The following is a 25,704-nucleotide window of genomic DNA, read 5'->3' on the forward strand; positions in this document are numbered from 1 at the left end:
GAGATGTGGGGGTTTCCAGTACGCGATACGGGTCTGGGATTTTCCAGATCATCTGGATAATATAATATACGTATCTATCGACTATTAAGTTGAATCGCCATCTAGAACAAAAACTACCTTGTAGTTATCATCTTACTCTTTCTCCTTCATCTTATAATTATGATGCGACGCATAAACGATGATACACTATACAATACCCAGATCACCCTGTTTCAAATTTTAATTTATAAGTACTGTATACAAGATTTTGTGATCACATGAAAAATACATTTTTCTCAATACATTAAATTATTTATATTTGACAATAATATGACATGCTCTCTGATTTTTCAACAGAAATGTCTATTTCAGATAGTATTGAAAATTCAGTCAATTACAATACTCTGGTGTTTTAATCCTTTGACATGCTCTCAGCCCTTTTAACACCAGCCTCTATTCCCGATATCAAACAGTCCCGGAATCCTCCCTTTTCCAAGGCATGGATTCCACGTATCGTTGCACCGTTAGGAGAGCAAATGTTATCTTTCAGTTGACCAGGATGTAGGCCCGTTTCCAAGATCATTTTCCCGGCACCCTGGAAGTGAATCAAATTGATATTTAATGTTGACTTTTTGAACATTAATTGTGTTTACAGTAAAACCATGGAGGTATCTATTTTGATACCTCCATGGTAAAACAATACAACAATGAGAAATAATGTACACAAACTAAAAAATATAAATGATATGATACAATATTATTCATTGTCATTTTAACAACCACGGGTACAAATGAAATTTTGTGAAAATCTTACAATCAAATTATGGGCAGCAATCTTGATAGCAATGTCTCTCTGCATTCCGACCATAACAGAGCCATCAGCTAAAGCATCTACAGCTGAGAATAACTAATAAACATCAACATAATTAAGTAATCTGTCCAAAATCAATTAACGTAATACAGTAGACCTTCAGGGCCCCAAAAAAGTATCCCCTGAATAGAGGTTGACTGTAGTTCATATTTTGGAGGGATTTGATAATAAAATACATTACAGTTGTTAGGAATCTCTTGTTTTTCTTTTTAATATGGATATATTGATATAAATATACTTCTGAAGTAAAAGAAATTAAATTTAAAATAAAGATAAAAACTCACAAATGCAGGTACAGCTCCGCAGCATATCGCGGCAGCATTCATGAGTCGTTCTTGGATTTCAAAGCACATGCCGACCTTTGACAAAAAGAGCTCAACAAGTTGTTTGTCTAAATCAGTGACCAGACTGTTGCCACAGTAACTACTGACACCAGCCAATACTAAGCAAGGCGTTGAGGGCATCACTCGTATAACTCTACATTGTTTACCAATATTCTAAAAAAAATGAAAGAAAATTAAATGAATTTCCGAAAGAACAGGCACTACGGCCAACCCCTATTCAATAGGGGACACTTTTTTTGGTGCTGAAGGTGTCCCCTTAAATAGCGGCTTGTGTTACTGTAGTCATTTTTTAACAAATTGCATTATGTTGAGCATGGTCTAAATTGTTAAGCATGGTCAAAACCTTTGAGCAAGGTCTAAACTTTTGAGCATGGTCTAAACTTTTGAGCATGGTCTAAACACTTGAGCAAGGTCTAAACCTTTGAGCAAGGTCTAAACCTTTGAGCATGGTCTAAACTTTTGAGCATGGTCTAAACTTTTGCGCATGGTCTAAACCTTTGAGCATGGTCTAAACCTTTGAGCAAGGTCTAAACCTTTGAGCATGGTCTAAACCTTTGAGCAAGGTCTAAACTTTTGATCATGGTCTAAACTTTTGAGCATGGTCTAAACTTTTGAGCATGGCCTAAACCTTTGAGCATGGTCTAAACCTTTGGGCAAGGTCTAAACTTTTGAGCATGGTCTAAACCTTTGAGCAAGGTCTAAACTTTTGAGCATGATCTAAACTTTTGAGCAAGGTCTAAGCTTTTGAGCATGGTCTAAACTTTTGCGCATGGTCTAAACCTTTAAGCAAGGTCTAAACCTTTGAGCAAGGTCTAAACCTTTGAGCATGGTCTAAACCTTTGAGCATGGTCTAAACTAATGTAGGTGTTTACATCTTCAATAAATTTGATGTCCATTCCTGCGATGACAGAAACTAGTAGCTTGTCCTTTGTGACCTCAGATTTGACCTCTGCTAATACATCACCAAGTTGGTAAGGTTTACAGGCTAAAAATACCATGTTACAATCTTTCATTACTTCACTATTCACATTTGTTGTCTTTATGCCTTTTTCCTAAAAAAATTCAATGACACATAAAAATTGGAATTATCTGGTAAAACTCCTAGAAAGTAGGAAACCTTTTGCTATTTTCTCCCCGACTGCTGTAACAAAATGAAACATATATATTCTATGACGGTGCTACCATGCTATCACAGCTTTATTTAGCGATTTTTAGAGATTTATTATCTTTAGGGTTAGGTTCAGATCCCAGGCGATGATAAAGATAATCTGAGTAATGCAAAATTAGTGCCAAAATGACTCTGAGCTATCCTATTTATAATTTAGTTTTTAGCTTAATTTTGAAACTTACTTGCCACTTTACAAGATTTTTATCACTTGGTGCACTTGCCATAACACGGTCAGCTGTTACAAGACCTGTAGCAGTATAAACAATAACTGTACATTAGAACGTCTTTTTTAACCATAATGTAGTCTAGGTTCTAGATGGTAATTCAATTTCCTTTTTTTTTTAATATATAAATATTATGGCACACATGGCGTTTCATACCTATAATATAAAAGACGATTGGTGGCATGGCATGAATCCAGTTGGTCCAGACTTAATCTGGACTAACCATGTTGTTGTGATAATTATGGATTGCAAATTATGGTGTCTAGCATATTATATCTTGCTTAAAAGCACATACTTAACATCAAACAAGTCTATTAACTCTAGGCCTAATGAATGAGGCATCCTGCTTCCTCTCACTGCATTATTTGGCCAAATAAATAGCCCACAGCAGCAAACACCTACTCAACAAAAGTGTGTTCCCGCATAAAAGAGCCGGGACCATGGCCTAGCCTATCGTCTAGCCTACTGAGCAGCATGGCTTAGCTCTCTATCTGCCGATCATCGATTGGTACACGCACCTGTTTTTACAAATCCAAACGCCATGGCTTGGGCCATATTACCAGCACCAATAAACCCAAGCTGGACCTTTTCTAATTCAGACATATTTAATTAATTATTATTAATTGTTACACAATCAACAGAGTTTTTAGATAGATTTAGTCACGGATTCAGTGAATCTACTATCTAGTATCTTCCACCACAGCTAGTCCACCAGGACGAGTAATAACAAAGTGCGAGCCAGCGAGGCATGTGAGGCATCGTAGACGAAACAGATTAGGATGTAGGCCTACCTAAAACGAGGCATCGACTTACCAGGTACTATTAAAACGTAGCAATGATAATTCAACACTCTTTGTTACGGAAGCCCGTTCGGGTCACTAGTTAATTTTATTTTAAGAGCTGTTATCTGGCGGCCGCCACTTAGTTATCTGGCGGCCTCCACTCTAGGCCTATTAATATTCAATTTCTTATTTTGAATGTTACTATTATGCTTAATGTTATTATTTTGCAGTAAAAATACACACAAGCTTGGGTTGATGAAGGTGTGAAAATGTATTTATCAGAAGCTTCTTATCTAGATCTAGTCCTCTGTACAAAAAATGGCAGATGAGAAAACGATTGGACGTATTGTAATATAATTTAATTGTGCCGTATTTTCTTTGGCCTTTATGTTAACAGTATATTTACAATACAGTAGTCCTACTACAAAAATATGCGAAATTTTCGATTTTCCAATCGCCGTGAATTTGGTGTGACGTCATGTGTGCATCGGAAACATTCAGCAAGTAGGCCTAAATATATCTCAAATTGCTAAATTTACCGGTAGAAGTACTAGATAATCTAGTTTTGCGGTGATCTGCGATGATTTCACATCCGCAATTAGTCGGATAAAGAATGTAACCGATAATTAGTAGCTCTGTGGAACGGGTATTACAGTACAGTTTTATGCCGGCTGTCGCGCATTTATAAAAAATTGTTCCATCTTTATACTTTTTTAAATATCTTTGACCAATATAATTTAGATATACTCTAAATCCGTGTCCGTCCGTGTTTGTGAGTATTACATTTCATCTAAATAATCATTATACAATTTTTTTGTATTGATACAACATAAAAGATTAGAATAAAATAAACAAACAATTACTGGTCATTAATTTTATTTGTCATTAATAAAAAAAGTAGAAAATTACATTTAACTTTTAGCACATTATAATAAGTAGAAGTTACTAAGCATCTCAATAATTCTATATTACTCTAACAATTCAAACAAACTGTCTGAATTATACAATAAGCCTTGTTTGAGTTAAGTTAAGGCGGATCCAGGGAGAGAATGGCACCCGACCTCCCCCCACTGGGGAAACTAGATTTTGATAAATAGTATGGTGCCAAAGATAAACAATCTCCCTCTCTCTTTTATTCCCTGCTCCCTTCCCCTAATTTAAAAATCACGAATCGATCTGCCATTCTTAATTAATATATAAAAAACATTCTGCTGCGGGTATTGCTAAACACCGCAAACCCCGCAAACCCCCGCAAACCTCCAAAAAAACATAGCAAACCCCACCGAACCAACATAAAAGTGATTGAATCATGTAGTGTACAACCCACTGGGTATATCAATGTAAAAAAAATTAAATTTCTACTGTTAACAACTTATTTTTGGGGTAAAACATCATTTTTTGGTCAAAAATGATTGTTAAACCCCGCAAACCTCCAAAAAACCATAGCAAACCCCACCGAACCAACATTAAAGTGATTGAATAATGTAGTGTACGACCCACTGGGTATATAATATTAAATTTCTACTGTTAACTACTTTTTTGCGGATAAAACATCATTTTTTGGTTAAAAATTAGCAATCATTTTTGACCAAAAAATGATGTTTACCCCAAAAATAAATAGTTAACAGTAGAAATTTAATATTTTTTTTACATGGATATACCCAGTGGGTTGTACGCTACATGATTCAATCACTTTTATGTTGGTTCGGTGGGGTTTGCTATATTTTTTTGGAGGTTTGCGGGGTTTAGCAATCATTTTTGACCAAAAAATGATGTTTTACCCCAAAAATAAGTTGTTAACAGTAGAAATTTAATTTTTTTTTTACATGGATATACCCAGTAGGTTGTACACTACATGATTCAATCACTTTTATGTTGGTTCGATGGGGTTTGCTATGTTTTTTTGGAGGTTTGCGGAGGTTTGCGGGGTTTGCGGTGTTTAGCAATACCCTCTGCTGCTACTGTACATTAAATCATCAGTTACAATTGACTGTCTTAGATATGGTTCATTATCTCGATCTACATTGAAACCAGATGAAAATGTTTTTACATCAATGTTTAGTTATCATTTTAATTACAAAACGATTTAATTACAAAACAATTATATATATATATATATATATATAATCTATATATATATCTATTATAATCACTTGCACTGATGAATTTGGTGCTAAATAAACAGTTCTTTCATTCGGATCACACTGATGGGGAGGATAACATGATGAACTTTTTTTCGTCCCACTAATTATTTCATCGAAAATAAAACGTATCATTCTTTAATAAACATGTATTAACACAGTATTTAAAATTAAATTGTATTATCATAGAAACATGTCACCATACGTAAAATATCATATATAGGCACAGAACATAGTCTATATATACAAACAAACAAACTAGCATGATCATTAAAAAGGAAAAATGTATAGCAGTTTGGAATGAACATAATGATAAACTTTTGTAAAATTTGTGTTTTATAGTTCTATATCTACTGTCATTGTTCACGCTGCCATGGGTATATAAAACAAGAAATATTTCTTACAAAAAACGCTGCTCGCTTATTGAACAAAAACATTTTTTATTTCAAATGTCAAATGTGTCATTTTATTGTCACATAATAGTTGTTTTACTTGAAAAAATGTAATTTAAAACAACAAATACTTAAATTGTCTGTCAGACAATGTTTTTGGGTTTCTTTTCTCTTTTTATATGTGAATAAATATTATTTTTTTGTTACAGAAGTGAATACTCAATTTCTGTCACTTTAGTTAATTTTATTGCTAAGGTCAAGTCTGGGGGTCACTTCATCACCCTAGATATTTCAAGTGTGAAGTATCCTATTACAAACACAAACTTTAATGGACTGTTTCGATAATTCAATGAATATCTGACAGTGAATCGGGCAGTGAATATACCAGAAATGCTTTGGGATTTGTAATTTTAGCATGACATGTTCTAATAGACTCTTTTCCCAGAGGTTAGGGTCTTCTGTAGCAGCTGGAATCAATAAATTAGCGGGCTAGAGCAGCAGCGTGATAACTATTTATTAATATTAATCCTCCAACTTATAATAACACTGTCACTCCTTCACATGACTTCACCATCCAATTAGAATAGATGATTCGTACTTCCGATTAGACTTTCATACAGACGTACTGTGGTTATGAACCTTGTTTGGCGCGTGTCGAGTCTTGTGTGTGATGACGTACGTGTGTACCAGTGTACAAACTCAGTATTTTGTAACCAAACCGCGCGAAATCATCATACATACATATAGGTGTATTTGTTGTATTGCTGACACAAGATCAGAGTAAAAGAAAGTAAATTTGCCGTAACAGAGTTGTATTTTTAATCTGTAATATTTAGCTTCATTCAATTGTTGTTTTATCTAAGCCCTATTATTATTTTATTTCAGTTTGTATGTTAACCTGATTATCTGAAGTTTGATTCACAACTTTCTTTTTGTGTGACGCCTCAATTCTCATAAGCCTTCCTAGCTAGGAGGCTAGGAGGCCTAGGCTAGTAGGTCTATTGACTGAGTGAGGTGTAACCGGGGGAATATTCTGGCTGGTGCCAAGGCCTAGCTTCATGAATGTCTAACCATTTATTTATGTATGCATGAGGCCAACACCTCAACTACTACTACTAGACTAGCCTACTAGGAGCTAGTAGTACCTACTTAATTAGCCTAGGGCCTAGACCTACATATTTTATTTATTGCACACTTATATTTTTTTCCTGTTGAAATAAAATTTTCTTTTTTTTTCCATTTTGTGTTTTCATGAACCTATCCAACCAAAAAAATAGCAATAATATGTCTGGTGTAGGGTATCCTGCCAGTATAGCGATACATTGCCTAACATAGTATCGAGTGAGTAAGTGTCGATACACTCCAACCATTGTTTGTAGCGAAAATTGCATGTCTAAGATACGCTACCGTATCAAAGGTGCAGTAAAAGTCATGTCGCTACTGTGCCACCATCATGTATTTTAATACACAATTTTTCAATGAATCGACTGATTGCCGTATACTTTATCTTTTTTTTTTTTTCAATGAGGACAGCAAGTTAAGCCTTTTCATGCCATTTGTTAATTAAAAGGGAACATTTTTTAGGGGGTATTGTAAGCTGTCTCAATTTACCTTATATTTAGCAGCCAAAAGCTTTGATACAGTATCTTATCCTGTTTAATTTAATGAGTTATTTAATGTACTTGTTTTCCCAGGTTTTAGTAGTCTAGGAAACTTGAAAGACAACAAAACATTATTGTTGATGGAAGTTGTGTAACAATGATGGTAACAGTTACTCACGTCAGCGATGATGGTGAAGGGGTCGCTAAATTTCCTCAAATTCTCAGCAAATTGGAAGCAAATGGAGTTTTATCAGAAGAAAAGCTAGAAGTATACAAGAAGCTAACAGAGTAAGTTACCTGGTGCATTATGGAAGTAAGTTACCTGGTGCATTATGGGAGTAAGTTAACCGGTGCATTATGGGAGTAAGTTACCTGGTGCATTATGAGCGTATGTTTCCATATGTTTTTGATCCAAAAAAAGCGCTGAGAGTTTTAGAACATTAGGCGCAATATTAATCCAGGATATTATTATTATTATTATCTTCAAGGACTTTAATCATACCATCATTGAGTACAAGGGTCAGTCCAGCTTTACAACGGCCACCGCGCTTTTATTAAATATTGCCTGGAGGTATATATTTTTTTGGTCTACCAATTTAAAACAAGACCAATTTCAAAACGTGACACTGATCGTAAACCCCTTTCCCCTTATTTAAATCGTTTTCCCAACTTTAATGTAACTTAAATGCAATAAATATCTGCAATTAACAATTACATGAATTATTAATTATTGTACTGTAATTACTATATTTCATTAAATTTATTATTTCGAATGCGAATTTAACATGAGAAAATTGCTTTTCAGAAAGTTATATAAAGACAACTTAGGGGAATTTGTAGCAGAGTTTACTCAGAGTGGGTCAAAGCTTGTCAACATATTCTGCGTTGATGTAATGAGCACTTCCCCTGATATTTCCCAGGCTGCATTGCAAGCAGTTGGCTTCTGTATTTATCACGAAGATATAATCAAAATCTTATCTGAACCAGATATTGATATTCTTTTAAAAGGTATCTATTTTATTTTATTACATAATGATAATTTGTAATACCGTATATTTCGGTGTATAAGTCGCACTTTTGACACGCAAATTTGACCTCTAAATTTAGAGTGCGTCTTATACACCGAACATAAATGCCTCACCACACAGATTGTACATATCGTCACCTCGTTTGCTAGGCCTGAGTAGGCTAGGCCTAGCTACAGTATACTAACGCAGACCTTGATTGAAAAGGAGCGCCATGGCGCTGACGCTCCTTGGCGCTCCTGAAAACGATCAAAGGAGCGCCTAAAATAGCGCTCCCCAACCTGTTACAGTGCGTCATAAAAATATATATAATAATAAGAATATTAACCCCGAATACAACACACAGTCTATATATAGTCGCGCAAACGATCTTTGTTATGGCTACCCCCGATAGGCTAGGCGCGCCTACGATCTTTGATGTTGCGAGAAAAAAATCGTAAACAATTCATTCTAAATATAGTATCAGAACATTCAATCGGTCGCTCAAAAAGACTGCCGACAGAAGACCGAAATTAATACAGACCTAGTTTTTTTGGTCACATGGCATGAAACGCGATACTCTCTGCTTTACCTCAACATCTCACATGTTTTTTTTACTCTGTACGACGAGAGGGTGGCTGCCGTCTGACGACGATAAAGCAGTAATTAAGATCGTGTACCTGGATTTTGTGTCACATGACATGAAACATAATACTCTCTCTAAACTGCTCACATGTTTTTCCCCTCCAAATTCTGGTCGGGCCTTTTCTTAATACACATGTCGTAATCATTTTAAAAGGCTTAAGCCTTTATGTTAAATTTTACAGTAATTAATATGGAATATACAGTATATTTATTTTGTTGGTATCCTAGCCTAGGTGTCGTTGTTTTTATAATTCGCTAACCCAAGGTAGGATTAAATAATTTATAGTGTAGGCCGCCGAAACTAGACTAGATAGCCTCGACTCTCTCTCTCTGCGTGAGCTGAGGTCCACTGACCCGATGTCGTCTCGTCGGCGGATTTCCGTCCAAATTAGGATAACCGATGCGTAGGCCTAGGCTAGCGCGGCTACAAAAATTGACGTCTACTATCTTTAGATTATAATTAGCAAACAATACATTGTTTGTTTGCATTGTCCATGCTTCTAAAGGCAATGACAATGGTGTTTACTAACCCTCTACTACGAACCACCCTACGATCGACGCGTAGATAATTATGATAAAAATACATCGTAGGCTAGGAACAATACTTTAGAGAACAATGCGTGCGTACCATTTCCGGCCATCTAGAGGTGTCATTTATCAAAATTCGGCTCGCCACAGACCCAACCATGGTGGGCCTGTGCCTCGGATACTTAATCAAAATAATGGCTCTCCTCAACATATTTAGGAGAGCCATTAGGAGCTCTCCTCTTATATTTATAAATCAAGGTCTGCTAACGTAACGGCAACCTGCTTCTGCCTAGTTTTCAAGGAATTTTAGCATGATGTTATACTAAATATGATGAAAAGATTTGTTCATTATGGAGCTGTTTTAGGCGCTCCGATAAAATTTCATTTGTAAACGTTTACGATTGGAATAGTATTTATTTATAGTTATACGCACGATCGCCGACCGCCGTACCCCCAGCGCAACCCCTTCTTGGTGGCCACATGGTGTACGGTATTCGACTAGTATATTCGCCAGGTGATTATAGCATGGACCTAGCGTACACACTTCTCGGATACATAGATACTAATCGAATACGATTGTCCGTGAAAACGTGCGCCCTCTCGAAATGATCGAGCGATGCTAGCCCACACACGTACGTGTTACACACACGGTCATGCACTTGATGTTGCGGGTGCGAAACTCATGAATAACAAGTTAGAAAGAACTTGTTGAGGCTGGGCGCGGCCGAGCCTAGGTAAGAAAAAACCTAAATAAAGGACGCCGTTGTAGATAGATATAACAAAGTATATTATTACAATAATATTGATTACAATTTAAAAAACCGTTGTTTTGATGAAATATAAGGTGCGTTTTATACATCGACGATATAAAAAATACTGATATTTCACTCTGTTAGGGGGTGCGTCTTATACACAGGTGCGACTTATACACCGAAATATACGATAATTACATCTTGAAATGTACTCTGATAAAACCCAGGTCAAGCATTTTAATGACCACACTAAAAGACATTCCTAGTCTAATTATCTAAATTTTAAAAATCACAATTAATAAGATGACTTTAAATAAATTATTTTTTGATAGCCCTTCAGAATGTCTTGCTAAAAACAACAGATAAAGGAACTTGTACTCGTGCATTGTGGTGTATCGCTAAGCAGAGCTTTCCCGTCAGTCATGTCAAAGATCATGTATGTACATTTTTTAATTAATAATAAGTGATTGATTGTTTTTATATTGAGGCAAATATGTTTTTCTAGATTAGTGAAATTCCTCAAACATTGATACAAAATAGAATTTTAAAAATGCGTATGAAAGAAATGATGTGATTTATTTATGATCTGTCTATCACAGGTGCTCGGAATAGATAGAGCTGCAATTTTGTTGTATTTGGAGTGAAAGTGTGTGTGTAATATTAAGTGAATGGTTATTATTTTATTCGTTGATAATTTGTTTATGTTGTACAGAATGAAATGTTAACATCAAATTTTGACATCCTATAATTACCATTTAGCGTTCGATTGACCCCATATATCATTTACTATGTATTACAGCTACATGGGTTATTGTGTTCTCTGGAACATGTCCTTGTAAACGGTGAATTTAAATCTGTTACTGTTGAACATGAGGCCATCAATGCAATTATAAAGTAAGTACTGTAGTAACCATTCTTCTGTAAAATATTTGAAATCTTAAAATCACTTTTAGGTGCTTTACTTTGGATAAAAAAAATGCTTAATTTATTCAAATTTCTCCAATTTCAGGCTTCTGGAATCATTACCAAATGAAATGCATGTCAACACTTTACGATGGGCAAAACTGATACTGCCCTCTCTTGTGCACTCGGCTGTGAAGGTCCGATTGAAGGCTTTGAACGCTTTTGAGTTGGCTCTACCTGCTATGGTGAAGTTTAGTCAGGATCTAGCCTCATCTGTTGTACACATCTTAAAGACAAGTCTCATAGCAGAGATGAACAAGCTTTTTGCCTGCAAGCATGAACTATATGTCCTCAAGATCTGGGGCTACTTTTTGACCGTACTTGGCAAGGTTAGGATTTTCATATTTATATTGTTTTATTAACAACAGCTGAAATTGAATCCCTTAAAAAGACACATTTGGGATTAAAAAAAACTGTCCCCTAAATATTGTTCAAACCTATGTTGCCCCTTGTTCGTTTTGAAAGAAACTGTCTCCTTAATAGTGGTGCTCCATGAATAGGAGTGTCCCCAAGAAGGGGTTCAATATATTACGCTTTTAGGTCAATGAAAAATCTTAAAAAATCTACAAGAAAGAAACAAATGTATGAATCAAATCAAATACTTACTTCCCTTCAGACATTGCATCGAGGTGGCAGTTTGATCAATTCCATGCTAGGAATAGTTGAGCAAGGGTTTAAGCATCAACTTACAGATGTTAAGATTGCTACTTTTAATGCTTGGAAAATTCTTATTGAGAACTTTGCACTTGATCCAGGTAAATTCAACTTATTTAATTTTGCATAAGTATCTAACCTGAGTATGTTATATTGATTTTCTATACAAGTTGTCAGCACTAGTTTGAAAAAATATTATCTCTTTTTTTCAGATGTTATATACAACCAGAAGCGCATCAAACTATTAGTGCAACCTTTTAAAGTGAACAATGCTAAGACGGAAAAGGTTGCCATGGTGAAATTTGATGTATGGTGGTTTCTGATCAAGAAATTTGGACCAAAGGCTGCAACTAATTTTGACCAGGTAACAATCCAATGTTACTAGGCCTAATACATTTGTTTTAGTTTAAGGCTTATGTTTTGTAGTAGATATGCTTTTATATTTACTAATATTCTTTATTGTTCAACTCATTCACCCATTTTATTTCTTTAGATCTTAATGTAATAAAAATATAAAAATTGTTGTTGAATTGAATCAAATGATGAACATAAAATGTTTTTAAACTATTTTCTCAAATGTTATTATTCCTGCAGGTGTGTGCTCCCCTGTTGCAGTTCTCCCTTGGACTGGGACCTTCAAATGGGATGTACTTACCTGTAACTTCTGGTACAGGTAATGGTATTAAAAACCTACTAAGCACACCTAAGCACAAAAAAGGTAATGATTTTGAATAGGTTTTCGAAAAACTGGTATGCAAATTGTATACACAATTCTGGACAAACAGTGTTGTTAACCCTGCCTGGGTGTAAATCTAATTGTTGTGTTTACCATTGAATTATGCTGTAACTGTTAAGAACAATTGATAATGAGTTATTAAATGTACTACACTAACGTTGTCCGAAGCCAAAAATTTAATAACAAGGAATTTGTAACCGTAGGAAGATTCAGTTTTGAGTCCGGTTTAAAGTAAGTTGACCCCTAGCAATAAATTAATTCAATCAATTTTATGTTTCAGGCTCTGCTACTCCAGCCACACCAACACTAAACCTAAGCCTCACTGGATCACCAGGCCCAATCCATCCCGTCTTCAAATCAATACAGCTGAAAGGCGTTGAGGCCCTGGCACACATTCTTGGCAAATGGGATCCGTCTATTGGTTTACCCATGCCTAACTTTACTTTAGGTGAGTTTGGTTAATTTTTATTTAATAATATGTTGCTTCTTTTTATTGTTATTGCTATTAAACTTCTTGTCGTCGGTATTTTTAAAGTTTATGACTGAATAAATGTCATTGAATCTGAATGAATCAGTTAAATATTTATTTTAAATTTAATTTTAAAATTCTTTTTTTTTTTCAGAACCACTGAAGCATGACATTGTCACAAGTCCGACACTTTTCAATAAATTAGGCCACACTCTTTTGCAAGCTGCTACCGTCGTCTGCTGTTCCCTAGCAACTGATGTAGAACGTACGTTTGTAATCATTTAGACTTGACAGTTACACATTTAAACCTTTTTTTTTTCCATTTTTTATTTTTCTGCCTTTGTATTACCACAATTAATTAACTTCTGATTATTTTTAGGTGCGCAAATATTCCATATTTGGTATTCAGTAGTTGCCCACCTCAAGAACCTGATTGATAACACGCCACGTAGCGAGAGCTCAGACATGTTGTCGCATTTCTTCATGTGCATTCAAGGTATTGTGAAAGCAGAATCTTTACCAAAGTCCACAGTATTGGTATGTTTTAATTATTTTGTTTTTGTTAAAATTGGCTTTAAATCACAAAAACTACTGATATCCATGTTTTTCACACAAAAATCCAGTATTCCTGTTATGGCCTATGATATAGAAAAATCTTATGACAGCAACTTAAAGAAATGTTTTGTTTTTTGTTTTGTTTAGAGGCTATTAGAAGCTGTGAGTGCCTTACCAAAGAAGGCATTGAGTTCCTCTTTTTTCACAACTGGAGCGGTACAACTTCTTCATGTAAGATTTACAGTTCTGTAACATCACAAACGTTCAGAATAGCTACATTTTTTAACAAAATTTATTATTTTTTAATTAATTTTGTTTATTTTCAGGGTACCCCAGCTCTGTTTCTCATTGGTTTACTCTTTAGTGATTGCTTTATACATGATCTCGAGGAAAGGTATGGTGCTATAACTTTCATATTATTTTATGACAATGTTTATTCATCTCTGCGAATGACAGTATTACTTATCAGCTTGGATGGAATTATTGCACATAGAAAATGCATTTAGGATTGTATGGTATTCTTTTATTAGCAGCATCAACACAAAACAACGTTGGTGATAACAGCTCTGTCTACATTAACAAACTTTATGTGACAAAAAAATGTGCTGTGCCCGTATATAGACATGATAATGTCATATCACTACCATATTTGGACATACAGTATCACTACCATATTTGTCAAATATAGTTTGACAGTATAGAAAGAGCTTTACATTTTACTTTATTTCGTCTCTGTTTTTCAGGTTTTTCTGTATTTTCGAAGCACTTGTTGATTGTGGTATGACAACACCAGTTGGTGCACTGGGGTTTTCCCAATCTGTCTTTAGCCTTGTTGACACAGCTGCTAGTAAGATATCAAACAAAGAGCAGATATGGAGACTATGGAGTATTGTGGTCAACCCATTGTTAAATGAAATTGAAAAGGTATGGATTATGTTTACACTGGTCAGGTTTGTGGTACACTATGTGATTCTAAAAGGGAATAAATAAGGTTGAGAATGTCTTTACATTTATTCTATTGATTTTATTTTATCTTGCAGACAAATGAAGTGAATCAGGGAGACTCATTGGAGCATGACTTTAGTACCATGTATGCTGCCCTCACACTGCCGATTAAACATATTTTACCAAACACTATTCCTCATGTAAGTACATTTTCAGCTATCAGTTAAAAATACTCTTGCAAATATCTTGGGTTAAATTAGGTTTAATGGAAAACTGCTCGTTGTTTTTTATATATTTGTTACATTGTGCATTTAGGCCAGTCAGAAGAGTTTACTGAAGACTTGGTCAGAGCTTTACAACGCCTTCTCTCGGTGCTCTGCCTTAGTGGCTACAGCTGAGGCTAACCATGCTTGCGAGGAACTTGCTGCAAAGATCATCAAACTGATAGACGAAAAGATTCTTTCAGTAAGTACTTTTGCTTTGTCCATAATCTATAAAACTATATAATTTTTAACATGTCACCTGATTAGATTCTTGTCATTTGATTGGATGATTGTAGGTCACATGAAGTTTAATAGTGCTATTAAACTTATAATCAGAGTGCACATTCTTACATAAAAGGCTATATAATAAAATATAACATTTCATCTTTTACCTCATGAAATTATTCACCCAATTGCATTCATTAGTTGTACATATTTGCATTGCAGAGCACTATTAACTTTTGTTTTTACCAATACAGAACATCTCAACAGTGGATGCACTATCCCAGATCTCTCTTGTTATGATCCAAAACTATGACTTTTCTGCAATTTCCAATGAAAATCAAAGATTGACGTCACCTCATAAAAGAGCGGGACTTAGCAGACGACCTCTCGGAAACTTAACATCGTTCATGAAAGTTCTTAATCAGGTTATGTGTTCTTTTAACAAAGAGACGTCCACTGTGTCTGATAAAAAAGCAAATGTGAGTAAAAGTTTATTTTATTGCCCTCAATTATTGGCGTTTGTGTGTGGAGAAACCAATTGTTAAGAAACATGAGTTACCAAATATTTTATTTGCATTTTGTGTTCTTTTAACAGGTTCCTCCAATGGGTGCTCACTTTGTGTCGACCATTACTAATTTCTTAGAGGTACTATCCCGGCTTGTGGCTCATTTCACCTTACCTAAACATCTGATAGCATTGTTGGATAAGACTGTAAAGTCTGTTGCTGAGTTCTATGATCCATCGTCAAGGTAACTAGAATTGTTGTCAATCTGATGCCAATTTATTAGTGTGAAAATTTGGTTGCCATTCATTTACAAATTTTAGCTAAAAGTTGTTATTTTTTTTTTATAAAACAATTGAACATTCTGATGTCCAAGAGTAACTTGTGTACTATACTAATTTTCAACCACAATTTTAATTCGCTTGTTTATACATGGCAAAAAACACAATGATTTTTCACCTGAATGTAATGAATTTGCTTTGGTTTTTCCTTAATTATAGGAAAGTTGTTTGGACAGCATCACAGATATCAGCTGTAGATGATAAACTTAAGAAGTTCTTAGTTGAACTCTTCACCGCTGTGCAGAACAGGATCAAGGGTCAATTTGATAACAGATTACTTGCCATCATGTCACCGATTTTAGAGAAGACATTAAATCATCCAAAACGCAATATTAAAAGTCAGGCTGTACTTTTCTGGAACTCTACCTTTGGAAAAGCCAAACAGCTCGATTATCCAAAAGATATAAAGTAAGAATTTGTTAGTTTTTTATTTTTAAGATTTTGGGAATCGCGTACAAACTGTCGTGGACAAAAATAGAACTGGAAAAAATAGTGGAAAGTGTAATATGGATGTTGCAGCATGAATGTGTTAAAGATGAAATATTTCATTCAAGGTTGGATGTAATTGTATGTTTATATCTTAAGCTTAATGTTGTGAGTAAATCATCTTGTATCTTTCTTATTTATGTTTACTATGAAAGAAATGAATATTATTTCTTCCTTTTCTCGATTATAGGCCTGTGTTGAAGAAGGTAAATCAGAAAACACCTCTATTGCTACCGAGCTGGTCAAACGATGGTGATCAAGTTGTGGAAGAAACCCCAATTAGTCAATTTAATGATGTAAGTTTCGATATTTATAATCAATTTAACATTTGTATCATAATTTACTAATACCCAAAGGCAAGTTTTTGGCTCCAACTGGTATTCAAAAGTGTAAGAAAATCTAAGAGTGATAGGTCAGTTATAGCTATTGTCAAAGGAAAAGATCAATTAGATCTATAAAATACAATACATTGGAATTGTTTGTAGTTGGATAACATACATTGTATATATTATATATAATTTGGTATTTTGCCTAATTGACCAAAATATATTTATTGCTCTTATAGGTTGATCACAATACACAGAGTTTTGTAGAACCTGATCCCATCATTAGACCTTTTGGATCACCCTCACCGCATAAGATGCATGGAAGCTTCTTGCGAAAGGAAAGTGAAAAACTTTTAAATATAACATCTCCTAGACGTAAATCTCCAGCACGAGTTGCTACAGCATCACCATTTGCTACATCTGCTACGAAGGGTATTAGGAGACGTCTTAATATTGAGGATGACCGCAAATTGGTAGGTATAATACTAGACATAGATTGACAACAATTTTTGTTTTTTTGAAAATCAGTTTTATCAAGTATTTACTAGACATCGTAATTCTAAAAACATATACAAAAAGTTTTTTACCCAGTATTTACCTGTTTTATGTAGTTCCCAAAGAGTCTCTAACTTTCGTATCTACTTTTAGAAATATGTAACAATTGCACCATCTCCGAAAAAGAAACTCGTCTTGACAGAACATCAGAAGGAAGTGATGAGAGAACGAGGTGTGGTACCCACAATGTACAATGACTTGGACCAATCACAGGACACTCAGCTGTTCTCAAATGTGTTTAGCCAAACTCAAGACAATACTAATTCAAGGTATGATAATTTTAAGTTGATTCCAGTAGTATTCCTCAGTTTTGTTAGTGTAAAGTTGAATGGGATGATATGCTGGTGTCTTGCTGCCAGTATCATGTTTATTTGTTTGTTTGTTCATTTTTATACTGGGTGACCTCTTCAGTCAAAGACTGATCTCCCAGAGGACCCAGTTGGTGATCAGTGGCTGTGATGTACTAATACACCGGGGTAACCCCCTACTCGTCTCGAAAGATGTACTAGGTTCTTTAAAGTGCACACGAGCTAGTTGTGTACACTGGACCTACGGTTTATAGTCCTTATCCGAGAAGACTCGTTCTACCACCAGAACCATGCTGTCCTAATGTAGACTATAATGGAAGAAAGTAGGCGCAAGGCAAATAATTTGGTGAATCAGAAGTGACTGCTCAGATGAGACAGTGTTTGTAGTTTCACCTAGTATTAAACTTAATTTTTGAATTTTTTTTACAAGTTTTAATAACAAAAATTAATTGTATCATCCAAATATCACGTTTAAAACCTTACCTTGTTTTTATAGTATGAAGGAAGCAATAACTGGAGCAATCGACTCGTGTATGGACTCGAACCAAGGAACCTCTAGCAAAGTAGATGATGACAACATACATCAACATTCTGATTGCCCATTACTAGAAGAAGCAGTTGGACCAGACTTCTTTTGGAAGAATAATGCAATGACAAACACGAACCAGCAGGAAGAAAGTAGCCAAAAGAAAGTGAATTTTGATAATGCATTCGGTGAAAAGGGGTCTCTATCTAACAGAGAATCCAATACAGATAACAAAATGAATGAAAAGAACTCAATTGAGAAAGAAAAGAAAATTGAAAAATCAGAAGAAGTTATGACTGCCGTTGACTCTGAAATGATTGATTTAAGCTCTGAAATTGTAAATACTCCAGAAAAGAACAAAGCAAACAGTATTGAATTAAATGCAGGGTTGGTTGTGTCTATTGCTGAAACTCAGGACATTCTAATAAACACACAAGGCAACGAGAAAGTTGTGATTCAGTTGCCGTCGCATTTAACACCAGAGAAAAAAGTTGGTGAAAACATTGATGATTCAGCATTCATTAAAAAACTAAAGTCAACACCAGTTTTGAAAATTTTACGAATAGCAGAAAAAGATTCGAAAACTTTCCAATCTCTTGACGTTACCAGTAGTCCAAACGTGTTTGGTAGCCAATCAGAACAGGGTTCAGGAAAAAAGCGATCATTACGAAAAACAAAGTCGATGGATACTGTCTGCCACGGTTCTCCTACCTTGCGGAGGTCAAAAAGTGTTGATGACATCCCAGATGGCACTTGTGAACGATTAAGTTGTACTCAAGATGATTTGGCAAAACTAGCTGAGAAGTTTGAATTTGATGATATCAAGCCTTTGAATGATGACTCTGATATTGAACAAAGTGAGATGAAGGATATACAGAATACTAATGGAGAAATTGCCAAGACTAAGAAGTACAAAAAGTCTGCCATTAAAAAAAATGATACACCAGTAAAAAGAGTAACACCAGTAAAACAAAGTGCTAGAAAGAGAAATTCTAAATTTAATAAATTGGAGTCTATTGACGAGAATGCTGTGAAATCTTCTGACAAATCTGAAAGTAACGATCAAGTGAAACCAGCAGAGATTAGTTTGAATGAACCTTTAAAGGTTAAAGGAAAAAGAGGAAGGAAAAGAAAAATTAGTATTGATAACATTGAACCTGTTGAGAATATTGAAAAAGAAAAGGTTGATTTGGTTCAACCGGAGACACGGAAAAGAAGAAAAAAGACAGATTCTTATACAAGCGACTCAAATATAAAAGAAACTGTTACAATTGATGCCTCAATTGTTGACAAAGCATCTTCAACCACTGATGATGTTGAAGCGGAAAACGTGTCCATCAATTCTTGTGAAGACATGTTTGAAGGAATGGGTTGCACACAAGAGACTGCTGATCAGAATGCTGTTACGGCAGAAGAAGCAATTTCTAATCATCTACCTACTACAACAAAAGTGATGAAAACGTATGGAAAAGAAAAGTTTCTAGAAATGAAGGCACCAGTTGTTAAAAATTATTTAGATGTCAATGTAGAAAAGCCTTCTGATTTTGAAAGTGAAGATGATCTAACCCTTGCAGAAATAAAACAATGTTATCTTGATGGTGATAGCCAAGAATCGGCCGATGAGGAAGAATCTGGGAATAAAATAAAGGAGCTACATGTCATTTCTGATGCTCATTCTAGTAAAGAAACTGAAAATGAACCTCCCTTTTTTCAAGTGAAAGAAAATAAAAAACAACACACTTTAAAATCAATAAAGAAAAGGAGTCCAGAATCTATTTTCTCTAAGAAAGCTTTGAAATTAGCAATGAGATCTCCCGGCAAAAGAACACCAAAGAAATCACCTATAAAACCAGCTAGGACATCTTCTGGAAGGATTGTGATGTTGCCACGGCGGTTAAGATCACAAACAGCTCCTGTTGCTGCTAGATTACGATCAAAATCCGGCGAACCAACTCAAAGTCGCAAAATGTCACTGATCAAACGAAGATGTTCCACTCCAAAGAGTCTCACAAAATCAAAATCAGTCTTTGATGGCATCTCAAATGAGCCACTTCTCTCTCAGGAATATAAGATATTCAACATTGAGGAACAAAATAGTAAAGAAAATACTTTACCAGTAATCAGTGAGAGTCCTGAAAAACGTATAGAGTCTTTAAATGATGTGGAAACCAAAGATAGTCTATCGGCTATTGATCTTCCTAAAACCTTGGACTTGATTGACAGCACAATCCTCGATGACAATATTCCTAGTAATTTAGGGGTTAACCCTGTTGATTTGTTAGATCATAAAGAGATTGAATCTTGCCCAGAGAATGCAGAAAATGAGAACAAAGAAAATATTGAGATCAAAATGGAGGAAGAGTGTGTAACTGAACCAGTAAAAGAAAAGACAATTGAAACTGTATTAAATGAACTGTTTGAAGAAAAAGAGTCTGTTGAACAGATGAAGTCTGATCCTATTGCCAACAAAGAAGAGTCTATTCAGGATAAAGATCTTTCCATCAATAGTGTCCTCATTGAAGACAATGTCACAGATGTTGAACAAGATGATATCAAAAGAATATTTGAAGAAAAAGATGAAACAGAAGATATCATAAACAGCAGTCAAAGTCCTTCACAATCATCTGAAGCTACATCACGCATTGATGTCTTGAAACAAGCCCTTTCACAAATAGAATCTCCCAAAACATCAATTAGTACAAATTTCACCAAACTCATTCCAACAGCTCTTTCAACTTCTCCAGTCATTCCTGTAAAATTCTGCCAACAATATTCATCGCCAGAGTCCTCAATTCAGAAAGCAGATCTTCCAGAACATGCCATTCCTGGAGTTTTCTCACCTAATGTGTCACCAAGTAGTGGTATCTTGAAGCGACAACCTGCATTAAGTGACTCACCTTCACCAAGGGTAAGAACTATTACTTTATATTTAATTTGCATTTAAAATTGCAAAGTGCAAGTGAGAGAAAATACTAAACATAAAAGTTTTGATGATGCAGGACCCTTTTAAAGACACACCTAATGTCTATATTACAATGCTTTTCATTGGATAACAAAAGACCTTCCTATGTAGTGTACAATCATCGTCTGCATGTATTTCACCCACAAAGAGAGTAGAAGCTGTAAACTTTGTCTAGGTCAACTTAGGTCAATGTGTTGTAGCCAAGAAAGGAACTATGATGGGAGGTCAAATTATGCGGAATATGAACAGCTCCTATACAGCAAAAAGAATGTATCAAAGATTGAAAGACAGTCCAGAGAATAATTTGTTTCTCAATATTTTTTCACCAAATTCAGACAAGACGTGTAAGCTTTGCTGACCCAATAGAGCAGCTTGATTCTGATGCCAAAGATGCACTGAGTGAAGGAGGGAAGTCTGTAAACAGGTGTCTTGAGATGAACCGACAACTAGCGACATCACCTCTGGTAACGACAACACCATCAAAGGTTGTCAATGTTAACTCTAGAGTAAGTTGGTTTGTAGTTTAATTATTTAGAATCTGTAGAAAATTGGATTGGGCTTTTTTTTCGAAGGTTTGTATGGTGAATAAACACTTGTAAAGTTACGTTTGCGGTACACCTGTGTTCCAAACAAGAAATAGAGTATGTTTGAGAATGTCGTGACATTTTGGTTGTTATGCTACAACCATCTTCTGGAGTTTTAAGGGTAGCGTGCACTGTACAGTATACTCATTGATTTAAGAACTCGTTTTTATTTTATTTCTTGTGTAGTTTATAACTACTCCGTCAAGTTCAAGAAAAAACAGATTGAAAACCGTAAGCTGTGGAGCTAAGAGATTTAGTAAATCACCAAATGAAAGGAGAAGAAAGCTACGAGACTACAGTCATGCATCTCCAAGGCTCATTAGAAAGGTGAGTAAAGGCTTGACCTTATCTTGACCTTAAAAACAGTTGCAATAAATTTGAGCTACATTCAGACCATCAAAATGAAGACAGGAGCATAAAGTATTTATATTTTGCTAAATATTTTGTTTTGAACTTTCTTACACAGTAGCCATTTTTATTTTATTAGGGATTTCATGTAAATGGCTTACAGGTCAGTCAAGACTCTCCTCTAACTCAGGGCTCACCAGGTAGCGGATTTGACAGTGACCATGAGAAGGATGAATTTGACCCACTGAAAGCTGTCTTCCCTCAATTGGTCAACTGTACAGCTCCTGTGGTCAAGATCTTACCGAAGTTGACATCGTCGATGTGGTAAGTATTGTATTATATGGGGAGATCCTCTTTGCGTAGAGCTTATTGGCAGTTGCAGAGAGCTCATGGCAGTTGCGGAGAGCTTATTGGTTGTTGTGGAGAGCCTATTGGTTGTTGTGGAGAGCCTATTGGTTGTTGTGGAGAGCCTATTGGTTGTTGTGGAGAGCCTATTGGTTGTTGTGGAGAGCCTATTGGTTGTTGTGGAGAGCCTATTGGTTGTTGTGGAGAACCTATTGGTTTTTTGTGGAGATCCTATTGGTTTTTTGTGGAGAGCCTATTGGTTGTTGTGGAGAGCCAATTGGTTGTTGTGGAGAGCCTATTGGTTGTTGTGGAGAGCCTATTGGTTGTTATGGAGAGCCTATTGGTTGTTGTGGAGAGCCTATTGGTTGTTATGGAGAGCCTATTGGTTGTTGTGGAGAGCCTATTGGTTGTTGCGGAGAGCCTATTGGTTGTTGTGGAGAGCCTATTGGTTGTTATGGAGGGGCTATTATTTGCTGTTGCAGAGAGCTTATTGGTTGTTGCAATGAGTCCTTGTTATGGTGTATACATTATTATGTTTTTTTTTCTTTAGGTCTCGTGGATTAGGTCAGCTGATCAGAGCACGTAACATAATAACTGTAGGACACCTTTCTGCATTAACACCAACAGATGTAAGTTTTATAATTTTTTAAATAATTTCAATAACTATGATTACAACAATTTGTAGAATAATTTTATATGTATTTCTTGTTTTGATATTTCCTCCTTATTTCAATCTTGAAGGTTTTTAATATTTTACAATTGAAGAATTTTCATTTTTTTTATGTTCTTGATGAAATAAATGACTATGAACTGTTCAACTATTGTAATTAGATCAATTTACATAAAGTGGTTCTTTAATAAAACAAAATTGATAGAAAATTACAAGTGATGTTTTAAATTGTTGACAACTCATAACTTTAAATGTCAACGTTTTCTGCGAATTCTTATTGTGTTTTGGGACTAGTAAAGTATAATGTTATTAATTTCTCTTCTCAGCTTAAAACATTACCAATTCGATCTCCCAAAGTGAAAACCGTAAAAAATGCTCTAGCGACATTTCATCTGCAATTAGTAAGACAACAATTTTTATCACTTTACTTTAAAATAATTTTAAATGTGTGGAGATTAATCATTTATTTCTATAAATTGTCTAAATCTGATAAAATGTGTTTCTTAAAGTGTAGGTATTTACTGTAGGAATTTCTTTATTCAAAATATTAAACTATTAAAATAAATTACCTTTAACACTATATAGCAGTTTATGTGTCAAGCCTCGTAAACACCTCACTTCACTTATTTAAATAATGTGTGGGAGTTAATTAAAGAATCAAGATGCGACTCTTTTGGGAATTCCCATTTATATATAACTAAAGAATCAAGATGCTACTCTTTTGGGAATTCCCATTTGTATATAAGTGATTTTCCATGTGCTAATTAAACTACAGTAGATGCTTTTCCTTTCTGAATCCTGTAGCATTTAATTATTTTGAACACAGTGAATGTATAGATTATCACCTATCAAACTAAATTGCAAATTACAATTACATAATATCATTAAAATATCAATGTAACACACCACATATCAGTTTACAAGAGTTAATGAATTTGTGATAATTACCAAACTCATTGGTCTAAAAGCCACAATTTTTTGCAAAAAGTGGTAGCCGAATGGCACACTGAAACACACTCTGAAGTCCTGTTTCATGTTCTGCCTTCCACATGGTGGTGGGCTTGCGCATGAATGATGCACTTGGGTATGATTCACATGAGTCATCTTTTGTTATTATTTCTTGTCTGCCTATTATACTAATGATAATTGCTATTTTTTAAAATTATTTTAACATAATTGCACTACAGGTTGCTAAGCAAGAAAGAGATCAGAGTGAGAAGATTCCAACAAATGTTGAAAACCTACTGAAAAACACTGGAACAGCCATCTCTGAAATGAATCAATTATCGCAAACACTAAAGGAAGCCTCACCAGCTAAGGCTGCAGTCACAGACAATGAAAAACCATCTACTTCCAGTAATCATGGCAACCAGAACACTCCAAATTCAACAGACACAAACGCACCCAATAGAGCTTCTTTAAAACGGAAACTAGAAGATACAGCGCCGAAACAATCTCCAAAGAAATGTAAACTAATTGACAATTTAGAGGAATTAACGAGCGAGTTTGTCAAGGAAGATCTATCGCAACTTTCAAGTGAACAAATTTTCAGAGCTCATCAACAAGTCAGCTCGTTGATGACGTCAATTGTGCAGGCGCTACAAAACAAATGCCAATCACCAAAGTGATCTGAAATAAATGTTCATTAATAAAGTAGTTCCTGTTGGACTCCAAAATTAATCCTTACCAGAACATAGCACATCAACAAAATTGTAAGCTAAAACAAAAAAGACAAAGACCTAGAAAAAAAATTGAATTTTATAAAGTTAGTGAATTCCATTTTCTTGTAGCCTAAATTTATTTTACTGTTTTTTCTTCTGCATCAGATTCTCAGTTTTCAATATTTACATTGATTTTGATAAACTTATTTGATTTATAGTATAGTGTTTCTTATTAATAATTTTGCAGGTAAATTATTGTGAATGTGCTATTTTATTTTTGTATGTTTTTGTAATATTTCTATAAGTTTCTATGCAACCGTTAAAATGATTATAGTAATGATCAATGTAATTACATTACTTTGTTTTTTACATATTTTAAATCGGATCAGGTTTATATAATGTATAATTACAGTACAGACATGATTTGTAAATATTTTGTAAGTCAATGGTTTAAAAAGTATTTTTTAATGTTCCATTTTAAGAATTGATTAATAAAATTGGTTACAATAAAAATAATATGGTTATTGTTTATATATTTCATTTAAATATTTAACGTATATTTGAGTGTTTGGTAGACCATCATTATAGAAGAATTGCATTTAACATGCATTTCCGTGACACATACTTGGCCGTATCAACTATTATGGATGTTTGTGTACTATTTCTTTATAATATTGTAGCAACCTGTCTTTATCACCTGTCTTTATAAATAAATAAAATAAAATCTGCAAGCACACTTTATTTCAGAAATGTACCGTGTACATGAAATAGAACTTGATGTTTAATTATGATTTTTTTTCTATTTTTCCCTGCTATATGTGCTGTGATCTTTGTATGTTGTTTATGTC

The 25,704-nt window shown here is 34.7% G+C and overlaps 2 protein-coding genes across 3 annotated transcripts; one reads left to right on the plus strand and one right to left on the minus strand.

Annotated features, from left to right (window-relative positions):
* Positions 1-209: 209 nt before the first annotated feature.
* LOC140047228 (pyrroline-5-carboxylate reductase 3-like) lies at positions 210-3,295 on the minus strand. 2 transcript variants are annotated; one of them, XM_072092123.1, is made up of 6 exons: positions 3,105-3,295; positions 2,545-2,609; positions 2,067-2,246; positions 1,135-1,347; positions 794-886; positions 210-574 (listed from the first exon to the last, which is right to left on the minus strand). In XM_072092123.1, exons 1-6 carry the CDS (start codon positions 3,187-3,189, stop codon positions 392-394), a joined length of 819 nt encoding a protein of 272 aa, XP_071948224.1. In that variant the 5' UTR covers positions 3,190-3,295; the 3' UTR covers positions 210-391. The 2 variants fall into 2 exon arrangements, with proteins under 2 accessions (XP_071948224.1, XP_071948231.1); XM_072092130.1 differs by lacking the exon at positions 3,105-3,295 and adding an exon at positions 2,882-2,985.
* Positions 3,296-6,674: 3,379 nt separating this feature from the next.
* LOC140042411 (uncharacterized) lies at positions 6,675-25,294 on the plus strand. Its single transcript, XM_072087698.1, has 30 exons — positions 6,675-6,726; positions 7,596-7,790; positions 8,308-8,510; positions 10,764-10,867; positions 11,231-11,325; positions 11,441-11,723; positions 12,011-12,149; positions 12,261-12,412; positions 12,643-12,766; positions 13,065-13,232; positions 13,408-13,518; positions 13,633-13,883; positions 13,956-14,039; positions 14,135-14,202; positions 14,552-14,732; positions 14,849-14,953; positions 15,069-15,218; positions 15,496-15,720; positions 15,837-15,991; positions 16,245-16,493; positions 16,762-16,867; positions 17,137-17,370; positions 17,546-17,721; positions 18,257-21,194; positions 21,584-21,754; positions 22,019-22,159; positions 22,320-22,504; positions 23,076-23,154; positions 23,522-23,596; positions 24,383-25,294. The coding sequence occupies exons 2-30, from the start codon at positions 7,660-7,662 to the stop codon at positions 24,821-24,823; spliced, it is 7,524 nt and encodes a 2,507-aa protein (XP_071943799.1). The 5' UTR covers positions 6,675-6,726; positions 7,596-7,659; the 3' UTR covers positions 24,824-25,294.
* Positions 25,295-25,704: the final 410 nt, after the last annotated feature.

This window comes from Antedon mediterranea, chromosome 1 (genome assembly GCF_964355755.1).
Source record: "Antedon mediterranea chromosome 1, ecAntMedi1.1, whole genome shotgun sequence".
Taxonomy (NCBI): Eukaryota; Metazoa; Echinodermata; class Crinoidea; order Comatulida; family Antedonidae; genus Antedon; species Antedon mediterranea.